General features: G+C 47.5%; 1 protein-coding gene across 3 annotated transcripts in view; it reads right to left on the reverse strand.

Annotated features, from left to right (window-relative positions):
* The window catches only part of GRIK4 (glutamate ionotropic receptor kainate type subunit 4), a 203,101-nt gene that overhangs the window by 109,751 nt on the left and 66,866 nt on the right, over positions 1 to 26,484 (reverse strand). For all 3 annotated transcript variants that reach the window (XM_086766031.1, XM_086766029.1, XM_086766030.1), the window contains exon 2: positions 24,035 to 24,166. In XM_086766031.1, the coding sequence (XP_086622157.1) occupies positions 24,035 to 24,116 (82 nt within the window). In that variant the 5' untranslated portion in view covers positions 24,117 to 24,166. The remainder of the gene's footprint in view (positions 1 to 24,034; positions 24,167 to 26,484) is intronic.

The raw sequence follows: 26,484 nt of genomic DNA on the forward strand, positions 1-26,484 counted from the left end.
CTGTCTCCAGTCTGAGCAGACCTGCCTCCCTCCTGGTCCCCAGCTGCGTGACCACGCTTAGGTTTAACCGAGCACCAGCCTCAGTCACAGGCTGCCACATCCTTCTACTGCCAGCACGCACTGGTAACCCATGCCAACATGCAGGAATAAGGCTTTCCCATGGATCCGTCCCACCTGATATAGCTTTTAGTTCCTCAGAGCTAAGTAGATATTAATTTAAAAAAAAAAAAAAAGCTGCCTGAGATGTTTGATCTCAAGAGGGCCCCTTTGATCCCCAGAGGGTTTCAGTAACATCAGCACATGGTGTGCCCATGTTAGTCAGCCACTAACCCAGTCTCCAGTCTGCTGCAAAACAAAGGGAATGCTTTACTTGCTGTATGTCTGAAATATTCAGAGTTATTTTGAAAGGATTCTGGTAAGGACCTCCACTGTTCCTTCTCTACATCCACTTCTGAAAGGCTCATGCACACATCACTGCACAGCAATACAGTGCCATGCTCCAGGCTCCCAGGGTTAATTGGCCCTTAGCATCTCTGGGGCCGCTTCCTCCTTTAATAGCCAATTAGACCTTATTAGCTACGTTGTCATTTACATCCAAGGTTCCCAGCAGCAGTGCAGAAGGTACAAATTCGCCTCAGTAGCCATTCTCACAAGGCTGCGTGGCTTTTTACATCGCAAGCTGACCCTGCAGCTTGGGCTGTGGCCTCCTTGCTCCCGTAAACCTTCTGGCCAGCAGCTCAGCAGCGTGCCAAAGTGGGGAGTCACCCGCAGGGAGCCCAGATGGAAGACCCAAGGAAGGTCTGACCCAACAGGAAGAGACCAATCTGTCCAGTGTGTCTTCTAATGGCCTTCAGCAAAATGGCACGCAGACATATTAAGGAGACCAACGTCTGCTCAAAGCCGTCTGCCAAAACATGTTGACATACTGCAGCATGGATCAATAGAAAGGGAGCTAGATAATGGCGATTGATTTTACACGTGTAATGAAGTTGTGGAGTCTCTGATTCAACTATTAGTAAGTGTTCATTTTATTGACCTAAAGGGCAAGGGGACCGAGGTGTTTTGTTCTTTCCTTTCAAAAAGCAAGCATCATTTGCTAATGAGAGATGGCCTGGTTCCCTCCTCATTATATCTCTGCTTCAGTCTTCCTTCCTCTGCTTTGCCCAGCCACAGCTGAAACTCACAGACAGCAGTTTGACCCATTTCACACCACCATCATGACGCTCATCAGACACACTCTCAGATACACCCATTTCTCTTGCCTCAGAAGGTTTCCTAACCACCCACAGCAGTCTCTCTCCCTGGACAACACGGACTTGCCTTCTTGTAGAAGCCCGATGCAAAAACCTTCTTTGGAAAGGTGGACCTATTCAGGCATCAGCTGCTTCCCCCTGCCTACCTTTTGTTCCTTTAAACACACAGTGAGGACCCACCTCATTTCAATAAGGCCAGAGACAGATGCTATCCACGATTTCTGCAGGAGTGATGAACAACGTCTGCTGCATTCCCGCTCAGTTGTCAAATTGGAAAGCTGAGAAAGCACTTGCGCCAGCTTCTAGCCTCTTTGGGCTTCAAATACACACCTCCCTACTATCTACAAACTTCTAGAGCAGGCATCATCCACAGCTCCTCTGTTTAGGGTAACAAGCCCATTGTGGAACTGGAGAGAGGTTTTCAAAGGAGACCATACCAGGGGGGAAAGCTTCCTCCTCTGACTTCAGTGACCACACAACATAATGCTTAACTAGTGGGTCTGTGAGCCATGCTGCCAAGATTCACAATGTACAGTCATTAAGAAAAAAAAAAAAAACAACCCTCCAACCTGTTTGGCCTGAATTTGGTCCATGCTTTCTCTGCAAAGCAACGAAGGCTCCAGCATTCAAACTGTGCTGCAGGCACGGACCCCCGTCACTGTGTTGTGAAGAGTTACAGCAGAGCAGCCTTTTACCTTATACAAAGCATTGTGGCAGCAAAAGGATTGGTACATGCAGCGAGATGAATTTATCCAGAGAAAGATCCACATTAGCCAGCAGACAGGCGATATGATCCTCCTGAGCTCATTATATATAAAGGGGATGACTCCATCTATTGCATAAGCTGGTTACTAACACATGGCAGAGCTACATACTTAGGGCAGGAGCTGATGAAGCCTTTGCAACTGGAAAATTAAAAAAATATTGTGTTGATGGCAAGCCTGGGGCATCCTGGCTAATATTCCAAGGCTTTGTCATTGATGTTTGGATTAGTAACTATGACTTAGATCATTCCTTTGGACTACAAGAGAGAAGACTTCATACTGCCTCCAGCAGCTACCAGGCATCCTACATCTGGGAGGACACAAGTACTAAGACACAAAAAAAACTGCAGAAAAAAAGAAAAATATATGCGTCCCAGAACTAGTTAGGAAAGTTCCTACCTGTGCCTACCACAAAGTAGTACCTACTTGACCTTTGGCTTCAGGATACACGTGAAGCATTCACAAACAGGTAACAGCAGCTCACCAGTACACCATGCACTGGTTCAAGCAACGATTTTACAGACCACGCTTAACAACCTCGCTCCAGCACTGTAGGCTCTGCTGTGGCGGTCTCCTGTCCACATCCCACCCCAGCTGACCTCATACAGCACGTCATGCTGGACAAGATCACAGCCCAAGGCCATGCAGCTTTAGGCAACGCCAGCAGAAGATGTCTGGTTTTAAAAACAAGACTGAAGAAAAGATGTATGAGAGACTGAATTAGAAAAGGACTCGCAGTAAGGAAAGATTCAGAGGCATATCATGGATAAGATTAGGCCAGGATATAAGTCTGGATAACGGAGTCTCAATGAGGTTGCGCTCACAGCTCTCTGTGTATACACAGAGAGATAAAGCAAGGCACCCAAAACTATAAAAATGAAGATGTTGAAATTAGAAGGGATCCAAAGGAAGCTAATAAAATGCTGCAAAGAATTATGTATCAACCTCTACATCGAGGTTGAAGGAACATAACATGCTTTTCCTAGAAAAGTGGCAACTAAAACTGAGTCATGGAGAGGGTAGGAGAGATCGGGAGAGCAAGATAACTCCACCATAAAGTGCAGGAGCAAATCGTGTAGAGATGAAGCAGATATTTAAGGATGGCGTTAAAAAGAAGAAATGAACATACAGCTACGGAAATGGGAGAACGGTGTTTTGTTTCATGCAAGAAAAAAACAAACTTAGGTTTAAACCAGTTCTGCGTCCACAAAACCAGGGAATAATTTTAAGCAGCAGTTTCCAGCGCTAGGCTTGTGCAAATGTCAGTCATACCGGACCAGTCTGCAGCAGCGCAGGCAGCCGAGAGAAGTTGCTGTGGCTGATGACAGAGCTGCAGCGTGTGCTGGCTGAGCCCTGGTGGCATACGGCCTCTCCGTTTCATCCCAACCACTGAATCCCAAGGGGCACTGGGCTCTGCTTGCACCGAGATGTATCCCAGCAGCACAGTCCCCTTAATTCCCGCTACCACTAGAGCAAATGGGGGCTCCTGGTTTTGTCAGCACACCTCAGTGCCTGGCTCCTGCGAGCAGGCAGCTGCCGCCCACCCCGCTCCTCCTGCGTCTCCCTGCTCCCTTGCAGTTTATTTCACACATGGACACCCAGCGCCTGCACACACCGCTGCATACCCTACTCTTCGTCACGCTGATGCACTCTCAGGGCTCGGCTCCACGCACACACACTTGCCCTCCATCGTTCCCCCCGGCCTTGGAAGGCAATGTCATGCTCACACAGTGCTGTTTTCTGCCCTATGCGTGCATGCATACTGCAGGCTCCCATGCAAATACCATCAGATGCTCGGAGCAGCAATGGCTCAGCACACAGATACCATCAGCATTATCTGCACGCAGCGAACAGCCCCCCCTTCCACTTGCTGCACCCAAACCTACCCCCATCCCCTGATACCTGCTGCCTGGCCCTTTGCACCCGCATTCACAGGCGCAGTTCAGCGCTGCCACGAATTTCCCCTGCATGCTGCTAACAGCCCAGCCAGATTTCAACACCTTTCAGTCTTGATGGACAGTACACTAGACCGAGACTTGGGAGATGCAGGTGCTAATTTGAGAGCTTGCTACAGGCAATTCCTTTCATTTTCTCTGTGCCTTTGCTTCATATCTAGATTGTAAGAACAAATGTTACTGTCAAACCAGAAGTCCATCCAATAATTCCTACTAATAACCTCCCAGCCTTCAGCTACTCTCAGGTTAGGAAACTTCTGAAACTGATGTTGTTTATATATTTAATAACTCTTAAGTGCTTTTCTCTTCCCTGTGCTTGCTCAGTTTCCCCTTAAATCTACACAAACTTTCTGTGCTCACAACATCCTTTGAGCTCAACATATCAATCACCTATTGCACCATGCCAACACCCTGCTTGTTTGTTCTGGACTTGGCTCCCACTGGCCCCGTTCAGCGTCCTCTGGTTCTCTGCCCTGGAGAGACACAGAGTGCCTGATCCTCTCCACCTTCTCCATTCTGCTCCTGATTTGTCTTCCTATATGCTCTCTGGTACAGACATTGCCTCTCGCTGTAAATAACACTGTACAGCAAGGGGCACTGAGGGTGCTCATCTCAGCTGGCCATCCCGGGCATCACCACAAGTCAAACCAGGTTACCCATGTGCGTTTGTGTGACAGTCTCGTGCGGACACACGCTCCCTCTACACCCAAGGCTTGCAGAGGGCTACTCCAGGCACAGGCTCCCTTCCGCACCGCCACTGCATCCAGCCCTGCCTGAAATCTGCAGGCCCCATTAGAAGCTGATGAATTGTTTTCTGCTCTCATGCTTGACTCCATATAGGGTTATCTATGTGGAAACGTAATTTGTTTGCTGATATCAAAATGCTGCTGCTCACCTGAGGGATTAACACCGTGACAAAATCATTAGAAACCTGATGGAGTACTGGAGGCCTTCTGAGTTTGCGGAAAATTCATTCTTCAGCCTAATGAATGTCTTTTTCCAAACAACTACAGCAGCAACACCCCTGTTTCCAAGTTCCCACTAGATCAGCCAGAAATGTGTGTGCATGCTTTAGGGCTCAGCTTATTCTTAGACCAGCTAAAGGGGCAAACAACACCTCAGGCTCATGAGAAGCGTAGAGGTCCAGCAGAAATGCCGCAGCACAGCTCCCCTTCAAACACCGATGTGGCAAAGGGAACAAACCCCACTAGTGTGTCTTAACCCCACCGCCACGGAGAATGCGTCCCACCGTTGCATCTCAACTCCACAGCCCCAGGAAGCCCCCGGACAAGCAGCACCGGGTGCTGAGCCTTTCCCTATTGCTCTGCTTCCACATCTTCCCCGTGCTCACACATCCTCTTTCCCCCAGGCACTCCTCAAAAGAGACAAAACGCTCTTGTAGCTCTCCCCGCTGCTCCCCGAGAGTTGCTACTCCTGCATGACGTTATGAACTGGCAGTGAGTCACTGTCACTCCTGGGGAAGGGGGAGAAAAGCGACCTTCCTTTCACTGATTCACTGCCAAAACCCCCACGTAATGCAAGCTGTCTGCTCCACATTAAAGCCTCCTTCCACAGCATGCCGGAGAGGATTTTTTTCTATTGCCCTGCCACCAAGGTGACACAATCACACATTTTTTCCAAACAGTGCTCTAATCGACACTGAAATTTGCATTTCAATTTGAATTCATTCTTATGGTTCGAATGAACTTCTGAAATACCTCTTCGTGTGTGGTTAAGAAGCACACTCTCTCACTTTATTGATAAACACACGTATATATTTTTAGCCTTGATCCCTACATTAGAGAAAAGTTACTCTTTTAAAAGAGCGGTTTTATTGCCAAGCAATATTAGCACAATGAAGAAAATCGCTCCTAATTTTTATAAATTATCTCATCATCTGCAACTAATTAGCAGCTGCCGAAAGCTGGGAAATTGCTCTTCACCCTAGAGAGACTAGCTCCAAGCGATGCAGAGTTCTAACATCCCTGATGGTCAAGGACTTCACGAGAAGCCTCCAGCTGGCCCCACGTGCGGGTCCCACCAGGTGAGAAGTTGTGCAACCCCAGCATCTCCGCTGTCAGGAATAGCTGTGATGCGGCTTAGCTGGAAACTTTATTAAAATCCAATCTCACCGAGCTGTTGTGACTCTCCATTCTCCTTACCCTTGCTCCTAGGCGCTTGTGCCTCTGTCTGTGGTGCTGTAAATGTGTCTATAAAAGTAAAATGAGCAAGCAGCCAACGGCTAAATGGCACTTAATCAGAAGAAAATGTATACCCTGGTGGATAAGCAAACTGCTATTAAGTTGGTGGGGGGAGAGAGAAGAAAATAATAAGCTATAAATGGACAACCAAATAAATCTCCTGCCGTACCAAGTGAGAGCACATCTGGTTAGATGCCACCTCCAATGAGTTGTGAGCAAAATATTTATTTGCCGCCAAGTACCTGGCAGCAGGAGAGGGAAGGGATCACAGCTTGGAGAGCAGCGCTGCTTTTACTGCCTCCCTGCCTGCCCTCGGAGGCAGCAGCGTGTCAGGTACCTGCCCTTTTTGGCCACAGCAAAATCCAATCTGAAAACATCCGACCTCCAAAGCCAGCAAGTCAGTGGGCCACAGGCATCACTGACCAGACTGTGATGGTGCCTGTGGCTGGTGGGTCAGCTCCAGCTCACGCTCTCTGCTGCAAGGACATGGGCTCAAGCTTGAAAAGCCATCATGTCTCCAACAGGAGAGCCCCTCAGTCTCCATCACTACCACAAGCCCTAAGAGAGTCAATAAGGCAACAGACCATACACCAGAGACTCCAAAGCTATAAATACTGCAGGACCTGCACATCTCTGATCCTTGAGAGCGCCTTAATTTAACACAGAGCACTTGAGCATTACGAGAAAATGTGATTTGGGACTTGGAAGTCCCCAAGGGAAGAGCTCCTTGGAGAGGGGCACCATTGCAAAGGGGATTATCACCATAATCACAAGATTAGTTGAATAATCCCAGCCGGAAAGAGAGTTTTAGTCGTCTGCAAGATGCTCAGCACCCTCCAGCTTTCATGGAAATACAGTGCAAAGCAGGGTCAGATTGATTTTGATGAACAATGGGGGGAAAGAGGTACTGGACTCAGCAAACACTGTGCCTTACAGTCCCATCCCAACCTGTCAGCACTCTACTGGTTTGCTGAGCAAAGGCTGGTTTGCTCACCCGCCTCAGCTGGGGCTGGCTGGCGATACAGCACATGCGCATTGACCTTTTTGTTCCCTCACAACACCTCTCTGCTTCAGACCAGGGAGTTTTGCTGTTAGACTCACAGAATGGTTTGGGTTGGAAGGGAGCGTTCAAGCCCATCCAGTCCAACTCCCCTGCCAGGAGCAGGGACATCTCCAACCAGATCAGGTGGCTCAGAGCCCCGTCCAACCTGGCCTTGTTGATTCCTCCTGTCACAGATATAATGCAGTAAAGGGGTTCAGGCCTCCTACAAATGGCAAAAACAAGAAATCCAGTCCTACTGAATTAAAAGACAACGTGACAGGGAAAACAAAATAAACCTCTGCCTGAACCTGGCTCTTATAAGGAAGTGCTCACACAGGTGAATTGCACAAAGTAAACAAATAATTGCTGGCTATTTTCTACTACAGGTCAGAAAGCAGATTAGCTAGCTGAGACCGAAATCTAAAGTATGTGTGTGTCATGCCCAGCCTTACAAAAAGGAAGAAAAAAAGCCATCTGGGAGCAGAACTCTGTACCACAACCGCAGCTATCACACCCTGCTGCTCCCCAAGAGACAGACTCTTCTGTGCAAGAAGAAATCCACTTGGTCTCACCACTCAGGCATTGATATCCTGGCTAGAAAAATACATAAAACCAATGTGAATATTTGTACATTTCCAGATTCTTAGCTTTTAACTGAATGCATTCAGATTTACTACCTGGGGAGAGATTTTCTGAGAAGGGAAAGACAGAGTTTGGTATTTCTCCTGGAAATGGCTATGTCTTACAGATAATCCAGGTGTCTCAAAACCCAGGTATACATTTGGCTGAAGTCTGTTGCCAGAATCAGAAGGGAAAGAGAGGGGAGCTGCAAGAAAAAGTAATAACTGCATTTAATCTATGTTTTCCATTTCTGCAACTGAAAGCAAAATTCACCCCCTCAAGCCCACTGCAAAACTGGGAAAGATATTCATCGTAGTTAGAAACTTCTGGTCAGGAAACTAGTGACGCTTTTCCGCACGGCACTGGAGAACCTGCTTAATTCAGCTCTGGAAGAGAGATCTATAAAACCTGCAGAGAAGCAATGATATTCCAAGTATTAAGAGTGAACTACCATGAACTATCACGTTTCGCAGCAGAGCCTGCACTCCGGCAGCTCCCGGGAGAGCAGCAAGCTTCAGCCCTGAAAAGGTCGCCCTGACCCGAGCCAGCGGAGCAGGCGTGGATGCACTTCCCCGCCGCACGCGCTCCCGCACGCAGGTTGCTCTGCTCTCCTTTGAGAAGGCTGCAGAAAAAGCAAGTGGGCAGCAACCTGTTGCACATTCCATGCAGGTGCTGGCTGTAGCGCGGGCAGCCCGGCACAGAGAGCCAGTTCTGCCTTGTCAAGCGTGAATAATTCTGGGTTGTTTCCAGATGGGGAGGGGGTGAGGGAGAGCAAAGAATAGAGCCAGGACATTTAAAACAAAAGTGTTCAGCTATATTCAGCAAATGACTGTTTTTCAGAAGGGCTTCGGGTGTTAGTCACACAGATGCTCTTCCTTGCATTTCTTCTGGGGTTTTGCTGTGTTTTATTTTATTTTTGTTCTCACTTCACCTGTCGGTGTTAGATAGCATCCACGCTTCATGCTAGAGGGGGCTTGTTTCAGTAGCAGGAGAGGAAACTCTCAAAGCTGGTGTTCTTCTAAACCAAGCCACCAAATCTTTTTGAGGTTAATTGATTCCCTAAGCATCAGGACGCATCTTTCAAAAGCATGCTTAGTGGCATGAACTTCTGCTCAAAGACTCTCTGTGCTGCTAGCCAACACCTGAAAACACTTCCCGTTTCTTTGCAATAAAACTGATGGTCCCAGGACAACAAACAGCCACCCACCCCTCGCAATTTGCTGTCTTCCTCTTAAAGGTCCCCATCACAGTGCAGGGCTTGGGGCACTGACAGCATCTGCTGAGACACCTCTGTGCGAGGGGCTTTCTGAGCCCCCCTTGTTGCTGCACTTTGCAGAGGTGCCTGCTCTGATGCCAAAAAGCTCCTGTGGACCATGAATGCTAGAGCTGGTTGACATGACCAAGAGGCTCTTACTTGATAAACAGTGGCTGCTCCTCCAGAGCAATTACAGACTATTAAGTAAATGAGACATGTTATTAGGAAAAAAAAAAAAAAAAAAAAAAGAGAAAATGAAGAGCCTGTATTTACACAAGAGCCTGTAATGACCCCATCGTTGTGTCAGCTTCACATGCTTGACAAGCCAGATGCAAGCAGACTTTTGAGTCTCCTGCCTTCCCTTCATTTCCTTTTCATAAAGCCAAGTACAGTGGCTGCAGATTAATTTTTCTCTCTTCCTTTTTCTTCCTGGACTTACCTTGAGATGCCCTGATATCACTCAAGCAGAGGGTGAGGCTGCAGTTGCCTCCACATCAATCTAGAAATATCCCATACAGCACCGTGCAGTGGCAGAGCCTCAACCAACCGTCAGGGTTAGCTATGCAGCTGAGACGTGCAGCACCTTCCTGCTCACACCCCATGTCTTGCTTTATTTTTCTGAGCTGTTTATTCCTTCTCCCTCTAGCTATCCAGCAAAAAGTAAAACATCTGGCAGGATGCTGGTTTAAATTTATTTTGGTTTTTCGCTGGCCTTTGTGCTTACAGTTTATAGCTCATTTTCTTTCACCTGTGGTGAACTCCAAAGTCCAGAGATGAAAGACAACCAGCCATACAGCTTACTGCAGGTGCCAGCACAGAGAGGTAGGGAGGATGGCTCCAAGAGGACATGCTTCTCCCCCAGTAGCCATTCCTGCCCCAAATATGCAGCAATGAAGCATTCGGAGACAGAACTTCCCGTAAGACGTTCCCACATCAACCTGTGGGTTCTGTACACCATTTCCCATGGAAAGGGCTGTGCCTGTGTCCTGCTTAGGGCAACTGGCGATGCACTGCAGGCACCCCATATCCCCTTCCCCAAGCACGGCTGCATGTTCCTGCCCTACACACACCCAGTCTCTTCCATTCATTTTGTTTCCAGTGTCAACAATTTTACCAGCAACGTTTGCAGGGCTGTAGGGACTGCATACACACAGAAACAGAAAACAGTAACCTAGAGACGGGGAAGGGAAGGAGTTCAAAGCGCTTTCCTGTTAAATGACAACCCAAGCTGCCTGCAAATAAAACTCTGGAGCTCATCAAGTAACTCTGACCACTGAGGGTGCTTAATAAAGATTACTTTTCTATAGCTCCACTTGCCTGAGGCATCATTTGTTCCTAATGAGATGCTCCATGGGATTTAAACGCAAGAGAGAAGAACAGGCTTTTCAGCCACAGCCATTACAATGAAAACAAGCTTTCTGCTCCAAAACCCAAGTGCTTAGACCCCTACTCCTCAGCCATGCCAAGCAGGACAACCACAGTGCTTTCTTTCTGCCAGACCCAGTAGGCAGCTATCCCTTCGCATTACCTCTCACAAGCTGGTCACGCTGGGGACTTTGAGGCAAGCTCTGCTGAGAGCTGCAGTGCTCAGGGCACCACTTGCTGCCTGGGCAAAGTCACTGCAGCCTCATCTGGCCCCAAAAGCCCAACACCAGCTTCTGCGGTGAAGAAGCACAGCTGGGGCTAGTGAGGCATCTGAGGTGGCTATTGCATGGGATACCTAAAACTTTGCAAAAGTACTGTGAGATATTTCATTGCCAACTCAACCGTTCTTTTGCTGGGTCTTGTGTCATCGCTAAGATCACAGTATTTCTGGGCATGCCTGGAATCATCAAGTACTTCTTCCCACTGTACCAGGGTCCCCAATGAAACAAGCATGCCAAAAAATTCCACATGCCGCTGAAATGGATAGAAACACAACAGATAATAAATGCTAAAGGTCTGCAACTGCCAAGCTATCTTCTGTGCAAGGGATATGGAACAAAACGTTCTGACATGCCGAACCCAAATAGCAGAACAGACTTCTGCTGCTGGTCAAATGGGAAGATGTGTGAGGCAGCTGAACACGACCAGAAAACCACTCTGCAGGGTGTATGGAGGACTATGATTAGGGGCATCCTGCCATGGTAAAATTATATGCCTGTTAATCAGATCTGTACAAGATGAAGGCTATCAAATGTGCTGTTGGACACCATGGCGTGCATACACGTGCATCCTTAAGTACAAATTCTGTAAGACACTAGCGACTACAAAACCTTCTAGCAGTGAAATGGGGAGGCTGATCCTATCAGAAACAGGTTAACAGATTCTTCTTGCCAAGCAGAAGAATCACAAGTCAGGATCAGGAAGAGTAGAATCTGTAACAAATGTGGAGGTCCTCAGGCAAACCCAAGCTGACACTATATTACAACTTTTCAGACTTCATTATCCCTTGAGCTTGGCAAGAGGATCACAGAAGTCTTAAGCTCATGTGGGATGAGCCTCAGGCTAGATCTCAGGCATTCATCCTGGCCTTCACCTCTACAATACGAAACCAGGAATAATTCTAGAGGGCATGGCACATACAGACCAGCTCCAGTGAGTCTGTTCTGTGCTACAACATAGGGTAGTGAACAATAATCCTCCCAGCAAGAGAAAAATACCTGGGCAAAAGAGCCCTTTCCTTGCCTTTTTCCTATTATCCCAGCTCTGACTTCCTCCCTGAACACAATTCTAGCAGCATGAAATGCAAGAACTTGCAGCATTCATAGGGACTAGGCTGTCAGGACAGGCCCAGGAAAAGAGGCAAAATATAGGATGGGAAGGCTCAGCCAGTTTTATTAGCTCTCTTGACAACAACAACAGCTACAAAAGACATAAGCTTTACAGAAGACAGTTTCCTTTAAACAGATCAGAGCATAACCCAGACACGTTACCCACCAACTCCTACAGGGGCTGGAGTGTGATCCTGGATCTCCCGCATCCCTTCTGAGTCTCCTAACCCACCAATGACTTTGGAGTCGATTTCGCTCTTAAAATTGTCTGAAAACAGCTTGAAGATACTTGAATTTTCCAAGTACAGAACATAAGAGATTCTGAAACCTCAGATTACATGACTAAGAGGAAAATCAAGCCTCATCTCTCCTTGTGTGTTAGCCTTTGGTACCTCACATTCAGAACCTCCTCTCTCATGCGCCCCTCCTGCATGCCTGAGTTTAGGTACCAGCTCCAGCAGCCAAGAGCAGAGTCCTACGGTGCTGAAAAATGAGGGCTCAGCACTAGGATTGGGTCCCTCCCTCCACAGACAATTTTAGAAGGATCTGGACAGTTATGCTTTCATGACTATCACTAAAGTGAGATGGGTCAGAAACTCATGTGAGATGACAGGTGACGTCTGCATTGAGTCAGGCGGCCAGCTAAAGTTAGCTGAAAGTACATGGTTGCTCTTCAGCAACAGATCTGCTCTTGCAGAAGCAGATAATCAGTGCCCGTTAATAATTACTAGACTCCCTCTTTGCAATGAAATTGCAGCCCTCAAGATTTCCAGCACTCACTCTTTCCCTCCTAAATCCAGCAAGAGTTTGTTTCCTTGCACCATTCCTTTCCAGTGCTCAGGGAGAGGTCTGACTGCATTTACCCCAGGAAGCATGAAGTGCTGCACAGCCCTGTGCTAGAAATGCTCCCCAGGGACACGTGGTACCCAGAACATGTATTGCCTAACTGGAAGAAGTGATCTCCTATTCTGCCAACAAACAAGAACTATTCAAGAAGTTTGAATAGAGATGAAACTTCTTATGAAGCAGCAAACAAGATCCTCATGAAAGTGCAAAGCAGTCGTGGGCAAACTATTACCTCCCCTTTACTCCTGTGGCTCCATTCTGGAGGATGACGGCACAGCCAATTCTTCCCCTTCACCGCATGCATGGACCCCTGTAGGCCAAGCTTTTCCTTCAGGAATCCTTGCAGCAGATTAAAACTCAGTTTATTAAATAAGGCAGTACTCTAACAAGGGTAATCCACAGATAATTTCACTCATTTAAACCCTATTTCATCTCAACCAAGTAGACTTATTTCCATTTAACAATCTTAATTCTTTTAGCACTTTCCAGCTCCCAAATTGGCTTCAACAGCAGAATTGACATTCAGCCATCATTTTCACATAAAGTTCCATTTAGACTCTCCAAACCCCTACAGTGTCTGGAGGTGCAAGAGGAATTCATTAGCGGTGTCTCTGGGAAAATGAGCCATCCCTCCCTGCAGCCTTCCTGCATTCAGAGTCCTCATTTGGCAGGGGTCGAGTCAGAGCTGGCAACTGCCTGGCTGAGCTGCTCCTCCACTGCAGATCCCCCCTGTTGTTCCCCTCTAACTCCACGTTCAAGTCCACCTCTCTGCTCACATATGAGCATCTGCTTTCTTTGCTCCTCTGCCCGTTGAGCTTAGCATTTCACTTTTCTTTATGGGCCACAGAGCATCCTCATTCCTCCTCCCAAGCCCTGTGAGCACCAGGTCTCACATTCCTCTTCCCAGGGAGGTTTCTGCTAGCCCCGAGAGCCCCATGGTCCATGCACTGCTCCAGGTTATCACTCTTGGGCATAACTGGCCACGGTTATGAGCACCTGTCTCCATGCATCTCCTGGGTCTTAGTCATTTCAAGAGCTCTCCTCCAGCTGAGATCTTCACCTTCTGGTTCTCAGGCCTCCTGCAATTGTCTCCCCTCCAGAGATAACACCACAAAGAATGGCTCTGGAGAATGATGCTACCCTAACATGCCATCATCCTCCTGGATGGCTTTCCCAGCAACAAACAAAATGCAGGCTGAGGGCACCCATTTGTCCTGCCTGCTCACAGCTATTTTGGGTATGGATTGTGTCCTAGGTGTTGCCCTCTTCTCTCCCCCATGCACGCTGCTCCCCAGCACAGCCTACAGCTCTGCACTTTTCATAGCCAACATCCTACAGAAAAGCAAAATTCCTTCTTTCAAGTTCTCCCACCCTTCCCTTTTTCCTCAGCATTTTTTTCAGCAATCTCAACCTGTAGCTTCAATCTCATCACAGGGAGCTCTTTGTGAGGAAGAAGAGGAGCACAAAGCTGGGAGCAAGGCTTTGCAGGGAAGGGCAGGACCTTCCCCTCGCAGAGGCCAGAGCCATGCATGGGGCTCAGCATGCAGGGAGCTGGGATCTGTCCCCCCTGCTTTGTCAGCAGGTTGTTCTCTATTTCTTGGGTTGGGACTTTTTCAAATGCCATAGGTTCAAAACAGCTGGATGTCAAGAGCTAGAGCTTCTGAATCCAAGCCAGAACAATTTGGGCTTTTAGCTTTACAGGGCTGTGTTTATCTTAAACTGAGCCACAAGCAATTAGCTGCAGAGGGGCACTTGAGATAAGTGCCCTTTCAGGTCAAAAGCACCTTTTCTGGGAAGGTTGCCCAACAGCCCTGCAGTGCCTAACGCCAGCAAGAGGGCTTTAACACCTCACTGAGCTGAGCGCTGCACACATGGCATCCAGGAGAGCTGGCCCCTGAGCTTGCAGTCCACCCATCTACAGAGCAAGGACAAGTGAACTTGCCAAGAGTTACAGAGCAGCAGAACGAGGAATAAACCTCCGAGCACAAGGCATATCGCTTCAACCAGAAAGAAACCCTACCTTACACTCAGTGTCAGGAGCTTGGCTCTGCTCCAGCAGACTGTTACAAGCTGGAGTTGCCTTGCTGTCCTCCTCCTCCCATCTGCCATCCTCCAGCTTGCCTTCTATAATAGCTCACAGGTAACAACTCCGGCTTTATCTCAACTCACCTTCAGAAACTTGGGCCACTGCCTCTATCTGTAAGGCTATCCTCTACCTCAGTTCCTGACAACAACCTTCAAATCACGTCACAGTCACTACAGATATGCATCACCCTAAAAGCAAGCAACCATCTTCTTCAGCCATGTATCCACAGGTGCCCCACCCTCAGTAGCAGCCTTATAACAACTCCCTGCCCTCCCACATCAGCAGCTGCTCCCTGGATGGGGGGCTTGCTTCCCATGTGTACTTATTCAAACATTGAAACTCAACCCAGCTCCTGTCCACATCCAAAAAAATCTCCTGCTTAATTCAGGTGGTTCTTCAAATGCAAGTTAATAGGTCCATGGGGAGGAACAAATTTGAAGCTCAAAGTATTGCTGACACTGGCATTAAGTTTTCAGGTGCTCTGAGCTGCCAAGACAGCTGCTCTCTATCAAGTGAGCACTGCTTTGCAGTGTGATGGCACTCACTCCAGCAAGGGTCTGCTAAGGATATTTAATTCAGGCTTATTCTGCAGTGAAGTCAAGCTCACCAGAGAGTGTGTGAAATCCATCCTTGCTCAACTGCCTACACAGATAGCCAGAGGCGAGGGGCTGGGCGGCAGTAATCTGTAATGCAGACTAATGCACAAGCCGATCTCACACCGCACCAGAGCTTTCTGCAGAAATTCCAGCTTTGCTGAGTTTGGCTCAGAGTTGGAATTAATTTTGGCAGCTGTTTAGGCAGGGAACCAAGCATCTTTCATTCATGTAATTGACTTTTTTATTCATATTTATACATATGAAAAAATAATGAAAGAAATACAGAATAGCTCTTGCTATGACTAGCTTTCACTTTATGAAACAAAAAGATATATATTAAAAATGGCTCAGCGGCTAAACACACAAAGTGCTGCCCAGCGGCACTAACAATATTTAGATATAAAACAGGTTACATGGCTCTCAGATCCTGATCCTTGGCTCAGAGAGAATCTTCAGCATTCAGGAACAAAAGTAAAAAACCAGACCTCCAAAGCAAAACTCTGCACATGCCCACCCTCTGTCGCTCCCCCTGCAACTGCACAGGACTGTGCCTGTAAGAGACAGATACATACAGAGAGAGATATATGACCTTTCCAGTGACCAGCCCTTCTCTCCCTGGCTCCTCTCCTTAAAGCAAATGTTCCTCTTCCTTCTGAATTAGCACCTACTTCGAACCCGCTCACCTTCCAGACCTACAAAGCTGTGCAGCACGGGGCAGGAGCTGGCTGCTCTGCCCAGTACACCAAAGCTTTACTCGTGCTGGTGAGCAAATAACTTTCATTAAACAAGCAAATGAAAAAAAAAGAAAAAATAGAGCTCTATGCCGATCTGCTACTTGAGCAAAGTGGCTCTTTTCCATAGCTACCAGCTGACTTTCCCATCCAGATGCTCTGCACACAGAGATCTACACCTACAGAATATGTATGTGGATATACAATGAATCAAAACAAAGCTTAAGGCCCCTTGGGATGTACAATGTAGCCTGCCTCTCCTACATTAATGAACAGGAACAGATCAGTAAAAATAACTTTGCCACAGAGGTGCAAAACACATAAAGATATGGTCTGTCTTGCTGAATCCACACCTCTCCTCACTCCATGCCCTGTAGCACTGATCTGAGATATAAATCTGCTTAGTATTTATTATTCATGTTATCATAGTGCCAGATTCCTTAGCTGTAGAGCAGGAGCTCATTATGTCTTATGTGGCAAAACTAGAGCCTGCAGAGCCACATACCCACCTCTCTGGTGAGGCAAGGGGCACTGCCTGCTCTGGGGCGTGGGGGAGCAGGGCAGCCTCCCGTGTCACAGACACCTTTCTCCTGCAGAGCCATCGATGGCAGGGCAGGATGCCTGATTTTGCACCAAGCCCCTCTTTCTTCCATAAGGGCTCCCCAGAACATGTGGCTCAGTCCATTTTAAGCCAAATGCATTCATACCCTGATCACATGCAACCCATGTAGAAACCTCTGCAGTGGAGGAAACCAGTCCTCAGTCAGTATCCAAACAGGCCCCTCACTGTTTAAAATCAAAGCAAAATGAGTAGGGATGCAGGACTTCTACATCCCTCAAGTACTGCTCAAGTACTGGCTTGCAGCTCAACCCGATTCCCACTCGCTTTCTCCCAGAGCGCCTCGCTCAGAAGCGCTTGCTTTCCTCCCGCAGTTTTTGCTTGCACTTCAATGGTGCTAATGAGCCTCCTGCCTCTGCAGGCATCTCTGCCTGCTTCTCAGCCACCCAGAGCATCCCCAGGAAAAACTCGCGTTCGCAGAGCCAGCGGGAACAGCGTGCAAACCCTGCCGGCACACAGTGACCACCCGGCACCTGCGTTCTGCTCAGGTACCAACCTCAGCACACGCGCAGGGAGCCTGAACGCTCTGCCCCAGCATCCAACGTCAAAAGCAGTCAAGAAAATAACTTTTCCCCTGATTGTTTCAGAGAAGAACGGGTTAGATAAGAGACCGCAACAGTCGCTGGCAGCATGCAGCCCCTCTTTGAACACCCTCAGTTGCCTTTTCCTGGAAAAAAACCCCTCCTTTTATCCTGGAAGTAGCCTCCATGGATGAGTTGCCTTTACAAGACCACTCAGGCCAGGGAAGGTATGGCTAGGAGATGGGGCACTGTTAGCCACTCTTCCTCGCACTGTAACACAGCAGTACCTGGGGAGAACTGCGAACAACCAAAGGGCATGTCTGGACAAGGCATTGCTGAAAGGGCCTGGCATCTATACTGGGGACTTTTCTAAAAATAAAGATTTATGCACACAACCCAGAAAACATAAATAAAATATCACTCTCCTAGAGGAATAATTAAAGCAAAATTGAAAGGGAAAATAGTTAACAAATTAGTATTGTATTTTTCTCTACTTCTCACTACTCTTCAGCAGCAAACAACAACTAACCATGAGTCTACCTCACCTTAATAAACCTAACTGGGCCTTGTTAATATTGAGGGAAATCAAACATTTACAGTGTTTCAGCCAGACAAATTTACTAAGTCATGCATCAACAAAGATGTGGACACCTCTCCTCCTCCTCCGTAGTTCTCTGTTTCTTTAGACTCTCTGATTCTAGGAAAGTCCTGAATGAAATGTGAAAGCCTTTTTATTTATTTATTTATTTAAAATATAAAATCAATATAAGCCAAACTTTACATACAAATGGCTGAAATGAGCCCAGTGGGCATGAATCCAGCAGGGGACCAAACTGAAGCGCAGGCACCCATGAGTGCTTCCCAGCTCCAAGGGCTGGGTTTGCTGGTGGGTCACGTTCCAGGGCAAGTCTCCAGGAAATGGGCAACTACTCTGTGGTCTTGAGGGAAGCCACGGGGCACCCCCGGGAAAGCCTCTAGCTCAGGTTCCTAGGGGCTAGGATCCCAGCACACACATGGAAAGTATCTACCCACATTTACTGTCAACCTAGCTGCAGCCCACACCTGCTCCTGTCACCGCAGCATGGGGACAGTCAGATTTCTGCAGACGTAACTTGGCAAACATTTTGCAAACATTTAACTCCACCACCATGCCTCATGCCAAGAAGGTACCCCCAAAGCAGCTACACCCTCCTCCTATCCCATTCCTCAAGCCAGGCTGATATTACCACAGTCCAAACACAACGGGACGTGAAAGCGTACGTCCAAGCAGTGCTGCTGTCCCCAAGGCGTGCGGTACAGCCTCGGGCACCCTCACAGCTCACAATGGTTTCTTTTTCAGGATTTTTAAGGATTACTTTTAATCCTTTAAAAACAGTTAGGACCACGCACAGAGAAGCCAGCGAATCACAAGTGTCTCAGTGACCTGCTTTGTTTCCAGTCCAGTTCTTCCCCTCCGGTCTGCTGCCTTCTGGCAAGGGGTCATTACGTGTGCCCCTCCTGCACAGGCAGTACCTAACGCGCTGCTCCCACCGCTGCTGCAGCAGCTGGCCAGAGAGTCAGTCACCTAACCCCCACCAGGAGCTTTGTTTCCTTAAACACTAATTGTAATTACAAGTGGAAAGGTTTTCCAGCCACAGCACCACCATGTGAGACTGCTTCTCTGCTGTAAGCTGATCGCAGCAGCCTTGCTGGGTTCAAAGCCAGGGTAAGGCCATGTCTCTGCCGGGGAAGAGCAAATCGGTGGACTGCGGTTTATTGCATTGGTATCATCCACAAAGGCCGTAGATATGCCAGAAAGCAGCAATGCATAAGGCAAGGAGCTTGTGCTTTGTCTGCCTGTGTTTAACACGCTCCTCCGCCTCTGCACAGGGGAGAGACGCGGAGTTCCAAGCTGCATCAGCACGCTGCCATCAGAATATGGGGGTACTGGGGCTGGCACAAGCCAACCCACCACAGAGCCACAGCTCTCCTCGCGTGTTGTAAAAGGCATGGTCGTGTTTCTCCCCATCTCAGACCGCACCCCTGGGAGGAAGCTTTTGTACCTGCCCACCGTGGCTGACATGGTCATTTTTCTCTTACAGCATCCAGCACCTTCACCATCAGTGGCACCATCACCCTTTAAAATGTTAATGTTAAATAACATGCTGCTTTGTGGGATCTTCTCTGCAGTGCCTTTAGGAGAATTATGTATATCCTCTGGGAGCTGGGGAAGCTGAACTAAACGGTCCACAATTCTGCTCATTGCCATTATCGTTCATTTTCGCCTCACACATTTTTAATGCTCAGTGCTTCTTCCCCGCTTCAGCCCTCCAGCTCAGACACACCAATGTACAAACTGCATTGGACAGGGCAGAAGCACACCGCAAAGCTGTGGAGCCTTTAGCTCACTAAACAAGCACCTTAGTAATAATAAGCACTTCGGGAAGGTAATTACACAGGGATGCAAGGCCACACAAATGATGCTCTGCTACACAGGTCTGTGACAGAGTGATAGGTAGGAAATAGAGGTGAACTATACAATGGCAGTGATGCAGAAAAAGCTGGATGTCTCCAGTCTGCCTCTTCCTACCTACTTCAGCATGCACAGCTAAATGCCAGTGCTTTCCCATGACTCCACATGCTCTGGAGGATCCCAAGAACATCTTCCTGACATTATAGTTCCACAATCAGAGCAGATGTAGAAGATTCACAGCCCTTTCGGTATTCCAGATTTTCATAAACATGCCTAGAAACAAGGACAAACGTCCCAGGCTGGCACTTCTAGTGACACTCCAGTGTCAGTTTGGATTTCTGGAGACTCTGACCACACATTTTTTCTCTGGTGGGTGAAACCCTACCACAAGCATTGGGGCAGCAGTGCAGATGACTTACAAGCTAAGCAAGCGGTGGATGCATTTGTACTCGGTGAAGGGCAGAAGAACATTAGGTTTCACCAAACAAAATATCCTAAATGCTAGAGCTGCATCTTGCCTTTCGTATGAAGTTTGCAAAGTTGAGAGGTAGAGGGAGGGAAGGGATTTGGACAGACAGAGGCGACTACAGAAAAGAACCCTTTAAAGAGCTGCAGGGCTGAAGGAGGCCTTGCAAGGAGTTTGTCAGTAGATCGTACGTCAGTGCTACTGAGCCCACTGCTAGTTAGGGCAATGCCATGCATAAACTACAACTTTGGCTTGTATATGAATTTTAAATGAGCTGTTTGTACACCCAATGAATCTAGCAAGAGAATACCAATTTAGGGCTCTGACGGTCTGCTCTGTAAGACCAAGTAAATAACTCCGTAAATAACTCAAGTAAATTTCCTGACACTTTATTGAGCATGAGTGAACAAACAAAAAACAAACCAGAATTACTTCTACAGCCAGGAACCCAGAGCCAGGGGAGATGCTGGCCCAGAGCGCACTGCACCAGCCATCCTCCTCGCCTGCCACTGGGGCGGGCAGGAGAGAGCTGATGTTTTTTGTGCTTTTGCTGTGGATGGATGTAAGTTGGGCAAGCACCAACTATTGGGTTTTGCTCCCAGGACATTTTGGTAGGACATATATTGGCTCTTTCAAGGGCTAGATATCTCAAGGCAATTCCTTACATACCTCCTGGAGCTCTTGAAAGCTTCCAAGAACGTGCCCATTCCTGCCTGCTTCTTCATACCCTGATCACAGTGAACTTTTGAGCATCTATGGAGATAATACCTCACCAAGGCAGACTGCGTGAGCTGACTGATAAACAAAAGACACTCTCAGAAAAAAAAAAATGACACTATTTTGGATAAAACATGTAGGTCAGTGTTTTTCCCCACAAAGGTCTCCAGAACAATGTAAACTAGGCAACTTTTTCCAGGATGGGATCAGAAGAGAATACGCAGAGTTTAAGGCTGAAAAAAAACCCATGATTTTTCCTGTGTATCAAGGAGAGAAATAGAGCATATGAGAGTCTACAGATTGTTCCTATGCACACCAAAAGCACAGGGAAGGTCACCCTGCAGCCTATATTCTGCTCACTTTTTTTTGTATTGATGACACCCCTGAAGCTCACTGCAATGCAACGCTCACTGTTGCTCCCGTCCAGGCTAGCAAAACTTCCTGTCACTGTGTGCTCAAAGATTAAGCGATCTGCTGCCTAGAAACTCTACTGAGGACTATTAGGGCCAAGATCCACCCAAAACCCCAAGAAAACAGCAGCGGGGAAGCTCCGTGCTTAGTTTAAAAGCCCAGCCAAGCGCCCCTGACTCAGCACCACCGTGCCTCCTTCTACCCTGGCAGCCAAGCGCCGCAGGCAATAATCTCTTCTAGCAACTTGGTGAAGAACCCAGATACGGCATTGCCTACGTTCACCTCGCATTACTAATCATACAACTGTGCATTTGAGGGGTCCGTTACCAGATGGCTTTCAGAGTTATTTTAAATGTTAGCTTGCATTTTCTTTGAATATTTAAATGCTCGTGCTGGTCTGTTTTCCTTTCCTATGCAGCGCATTGTCATGTTGCTAGATATCTTATCTCTCTGCCTTGCCAAAAGCATGCATTTGGGAACGATTTCAGGGCAGCTAGTAATATTTTTTCTCCTTTTATTTTGTACTTTATTTTTATTAACTTTTTTTTTGCTGGATATATATAGGTAAAATAAAACTGTATCTTGAAAAAACAAAACAAAAACCCCAAACCCCTCCTCAGCTCTTTGTCCATCTGCTTCAGACACCATTTTCAGAGAAGTTAGCTCTGTGACCGTGAGCAAAGCAGAAGCAGTATGTATGTACTAATGGACCTACCCGAGCTTCCCCTCCCTCAGTAAATCCCTGTTTTAGGCTTACATGTGGGAATCAGCTGGGTCCAAGGTCAGAACTGCTGGTGTCCCATTCTCCAGAGGTAGGAGGTGAGGTGACTAGAGACCCCTGTGACTTGACTGCAGGGTCTCTGGCCACTCATACATTTAACACTATCTAGCACAGAAGCCACCACATCCAGTGCCTTTCAAAAGGATTAGCGAAGTTCCTTCCCGTTCCCTCAAAAACATTACTTCTTTGAAATCTTGACATCTACATTGCCCTTGCAACATCCCAGTACAAGTTCTGCAGTCCTAGGAGGACTCAACAGACAGATTTGCACTGCCTTGTCCTGTGCAGGCTAAGGAAATCCAGCTTTTCCACTCTGGACTAGGCAGCAAGGGTGTAAGTTTTAAGAGCAACCGTGTCTGGAGCAGCTCTATTATTTTTGCAAAGGAAAGTCAAAAGCAAAGAATTCCTAAAAGTGTGAGGATTTTAAAACTGGAGAGACGGGTCCAAGGGAGCACCTTTGGACAGATGGAGGGAGATAGATTTTTTTCTGCCATCAACGCAGTAGCACAAACACCCCAGCTGCTTCTTGCCTGCCCTCAGGGGTCAGCATGGGTCTCACAGCAGTCACCATCAACTCTATTTAGGGAGCCCTGAGCATGCACCAAGCTGAGAAAGTGAAGGCAGCAGCTCACCCTGCCTAGTAGTTGCCCCCAGTGCAGTTCAGCACAGATTTTCATTTCCAGTCCTCAGACAGGAACACAAAAGCACAGTCCCACCTCTCTCAAACACCTCTATTTCACTCTGGGTTGCACTGTGGAGGTGGACAACCATGCCAGTTCCCAGACTGCTTTGTGGCCCAGTTCTGCTATGTGCGCTGCCAGGGGAACTCCCATTCCCCTCACGCTCTCAAGCGCCCACAGTACTTTCCCCACAGAAAGAGATGACTGGGGCACAATGCGCAACGAAGGCTCTTTCACCTTCAGCATCCTGAAAACATACCGTCCGCCCCCATCCCCGTCTGCTGGCTCAAGGGGAGGACCTGCCGATCAACATGAAATGCAGTCTGCAGAGCTGAGACTATGCAGCATGAGTGCTCCACATGAATCACAGATGCTGAGGATATAAAACACCCAGCCACCCTTCTCAGACTCCTGCCAGCACAGACCCTCCCTTGCTGTATTTCTGAGCTGCTCCATGCTCCACTAGCAGAGGGGAGAAGTAATTTTACTTCGTGTCACCTGTGAAAGTTGCCAATGGGACAGGAATAGATTAGCTTCTTATCTGCAACAAATAGTTAATAAAACCAGCTAGTAGCTCCAGAGAGAATAGTCAGGAAAATCAGTTTCCTTTCCAAACAATAGAGCAAAGTGTCAATCCTATGAAGCAAGTGTCCTTACAAGATGTCTGGATGCATTTCTTTTCCTCAATCCGCACAGGCAGCAAGCGAAGATGCCGGTGTCTCTTCCTGAACACCTTTTAATAAAACCCAGAGGAGAGGGAATGCATAGGACTTCCAAATGGAGCATCTTGGAGTTACTATTGTTCTTGTGGCACCACTTTACTAGGTTCAGTTTGGGTTCAAACACTCCTTGCTCATGAATGTTGGGACAAATAAATTTGTGACAAAAAACTATTTCCTTTTGTGTGGAGCTTAGGAGAACATCAAGGAGGTTAGTGGGGGAGCAAGTTTAATTCCTCAGTACCTCTTCAAGGACTGGCTTTCACTTCAAATTTATACAGAAAGAGATTCTCTTCAGGTAACATTACCACCATAAAAATCAATACAAATACATACACTCACCAGAAACCATTTCACTTACAAGATGAAGGAGAGAACACTTCCAAAATGCAGGTGGGACACCGTACCTCAGCCCCACCTGAACGGGGAGCACACCACCAAGGCAGGGAGCCCAGGCACCACAGACAAGGCTCAGCTTCCCTTGCCCGAGCACGTCCACGTCGAGCGACCCAAACAATGAGTGGAAGAATGGTCAAACACAGGGCAGAGCGAGCCTTGTACTCACCGATCCTCAGGGAATGGGGGCTGGCAGCGATCTTCATTAGCCACAGCAGAAGGAGCACCAGAGGCGCCAAGACACGGGGCATCTTCTATAAATCCTCATGGAGCCCTTCGGTGGTCTGGGCATGACATAACTCTGCAGAGAGAGAACACAAGGCACCATGAGCACCTCTGCTCTCGAACCAGTGCCTCAGCAGGATGACACTGCTTTAAGCTTGCCAAGCACTAGGGACAAAGAGTCTATTTACCAAAGGAGAAGGAGGAGGAAGCTATTTACAGACTATGAATTATTCAGGAATTGGAGTCAAACTGGGCAAAGAACATCTAACAAAAAATGGAAAAGAAACACAAGGAAAAGTCCAAATATTTCATCTTGGCATTTTTAGCATCTCCACAAAAACAAGTGGTAATCAATATTGAGTCACATCTCTAATTTCTCTCCTCTCCCCCTCCTTGTTTGTTGGTTTTTTGGGTTTTTTTTTTTTCACTCAAAGCAGTCTGCAACTTCAAATATAATACTGACTTCTAGTTTTATGATAGGACAAAACATTTTCATACCAAAACATAATTTGAGGGACGGGAGTTGGAGACAGAAAGTTACTTTGGCCACCAAACTATAAACCAATTCTTTGTACAGCTCCTGCCCCAATGACAGTCACCACCTCCTTCCCCCTCCCTTTCAGGCACAAGAGGATTTGGGACAAGATCAAAAGCAGGACCACTTTTTTTTCTCTTCTTACAAGGTAACACCACTCCAAGACACAGAGATCTAACTTTCTAAGTCCAAACACTGTCAAAATTAAGAGCATTAAGTGGAGAATCCACAAACTTATCATTGGTACAGATATTGGCCCTGGTTGTCCCACAGCAAACCCCTGCAGCACAGTTAAACAAGTTTTTAACAAATATCATTTTAAACAGCTACAGAGAGGGTAGATTTTACTTTATAGGAGAAATGGTTGACCCTCAAGTTGATAAAATTATCTCCACAGGCAGCAATGTCTTTAAATGCTGAGTTGGAGTATTTCATCTGTTACCTTATCTCTCCCTTCTCCAATTTTCTGGCAAACATTCTCACACTATTCCATTTGTCTAATTCTTGGGCCAGATATTGAAGTCCTGACACAGGCAAAGTCTTTAATCTGCCTTTGAAGTTACCAGGAGTTTTGTTCGAGAAAGATGCAGCTTTTTACTTGCAATTTTTCGTCTATTTTTACATTACATTTAGACTTTCTCCATCTCATCTCGGCACTCCTCAGAAGGGCTATCCCCTTTTTACAGACAGGGAAGGGAGGCAGTAGAAATATTGAGACGCAGCCATAGGAACAAAGGCAATGCAGGAGCTGAGCAGGGACTCCCTGCGCCTCCATCTCTTTCTGGACCACGTCTCCCCTGGGAAGCTCCCACCAGCAGCCCTGCCTTCTGAATCCCAGTTCTCTCAGTCTGAGAAAATTGAGGGATCGCACTTGCAGTGCAAGTAAATGGAGGTTGCATCAGGATAAAGTACACGTTGGGGTTTTTGAAAGCCTGGTCCTGGCACTGCCTTCCAGGACTGTGGAGCAAAGTGCCAGTGCAGCTGGAGATGCTGTGCCCCATCTTGCTGGGATGCAGCCCCTCTCCAGGGCTCCCCAGCTTGCTGGGGGCAGATGTGGCAGGGCAGGTAGCAAACAGATTTTGGACATTTGAAGAGAATCCCGATTTCAGAAGTAGTATGCTCAACACATTTTTTAAAACAGAAGCTGCCAAAAACCACCCGGAAATCATTAGCCACCTCTGAGAAGGGCAAGGGCAACTTTCTCTTATTTTTAGTGGGAGTTACAGAGTAACGTCCAGGGAGGAAAAGCCCTAAAAGGTTAAGCGTACAGTAAATTGGTTACTTAGGAGCATTGGCAGCAGCAGAGAGAGATTGTGGAGCAACATATCATTTGAGCACTTTGAAGCAGTTATTTCAAAACTTTCCAAGTTATTGAGAAAACAGCAGGATCACGTCAAATGTACTCACACCGGTATTACAGCCCAGGCTGTGGAACCAGCGCTTGCAGCGCTGAAGTCGCACACAGACACGCAGACATCCCCTCTCAACCCTTCCCTGCAGAGCTAGAGAAGGAGCCGTGGGGACCTGATGAGGAGCTTGAGGTCTGCACCTCGAGGAGCTGCATCGTGCTCTGGATCAGCTCCAAAGCCACTCCGCAAGACTCACAGTCTTGTTTTCCTCCTTTAGGTCCTACTTGCACCACTACCCTACACGTGCTTCCAGTGCAAAAAACATCCTTGCCAGCTGGTGGTGATTAACAACTACATCCATCTCAACTAGCAAAGCATCTGATAAAGGACCTCAGGTGGGTTTTGCCTTCAGTCTCCTCTGCTGCCCCCTCCTCTCTGGCCAAGGCAGTCTAGAAGAGACTACTAGAGCCATCAGAGGGAGAGAGGCAGAAAAAAGCTCCAAACGCATCT

The sequence above is a fragment of the Chlamydotis macqueenii genome, chromosome 24 (genome assembly GCF_036417535.1).
Source record: "Chlamydotis macqueenii isolate bChlMac1 chromosome 24, bChlMac1.mat, whole genome shotgun sequence".
Lineage (NCBI taxonomy): Eukaryota > Metazoa > Chordata > Aves > Otidiformes > Otididae > Chlamydotis > Chlamydotis macqueenii.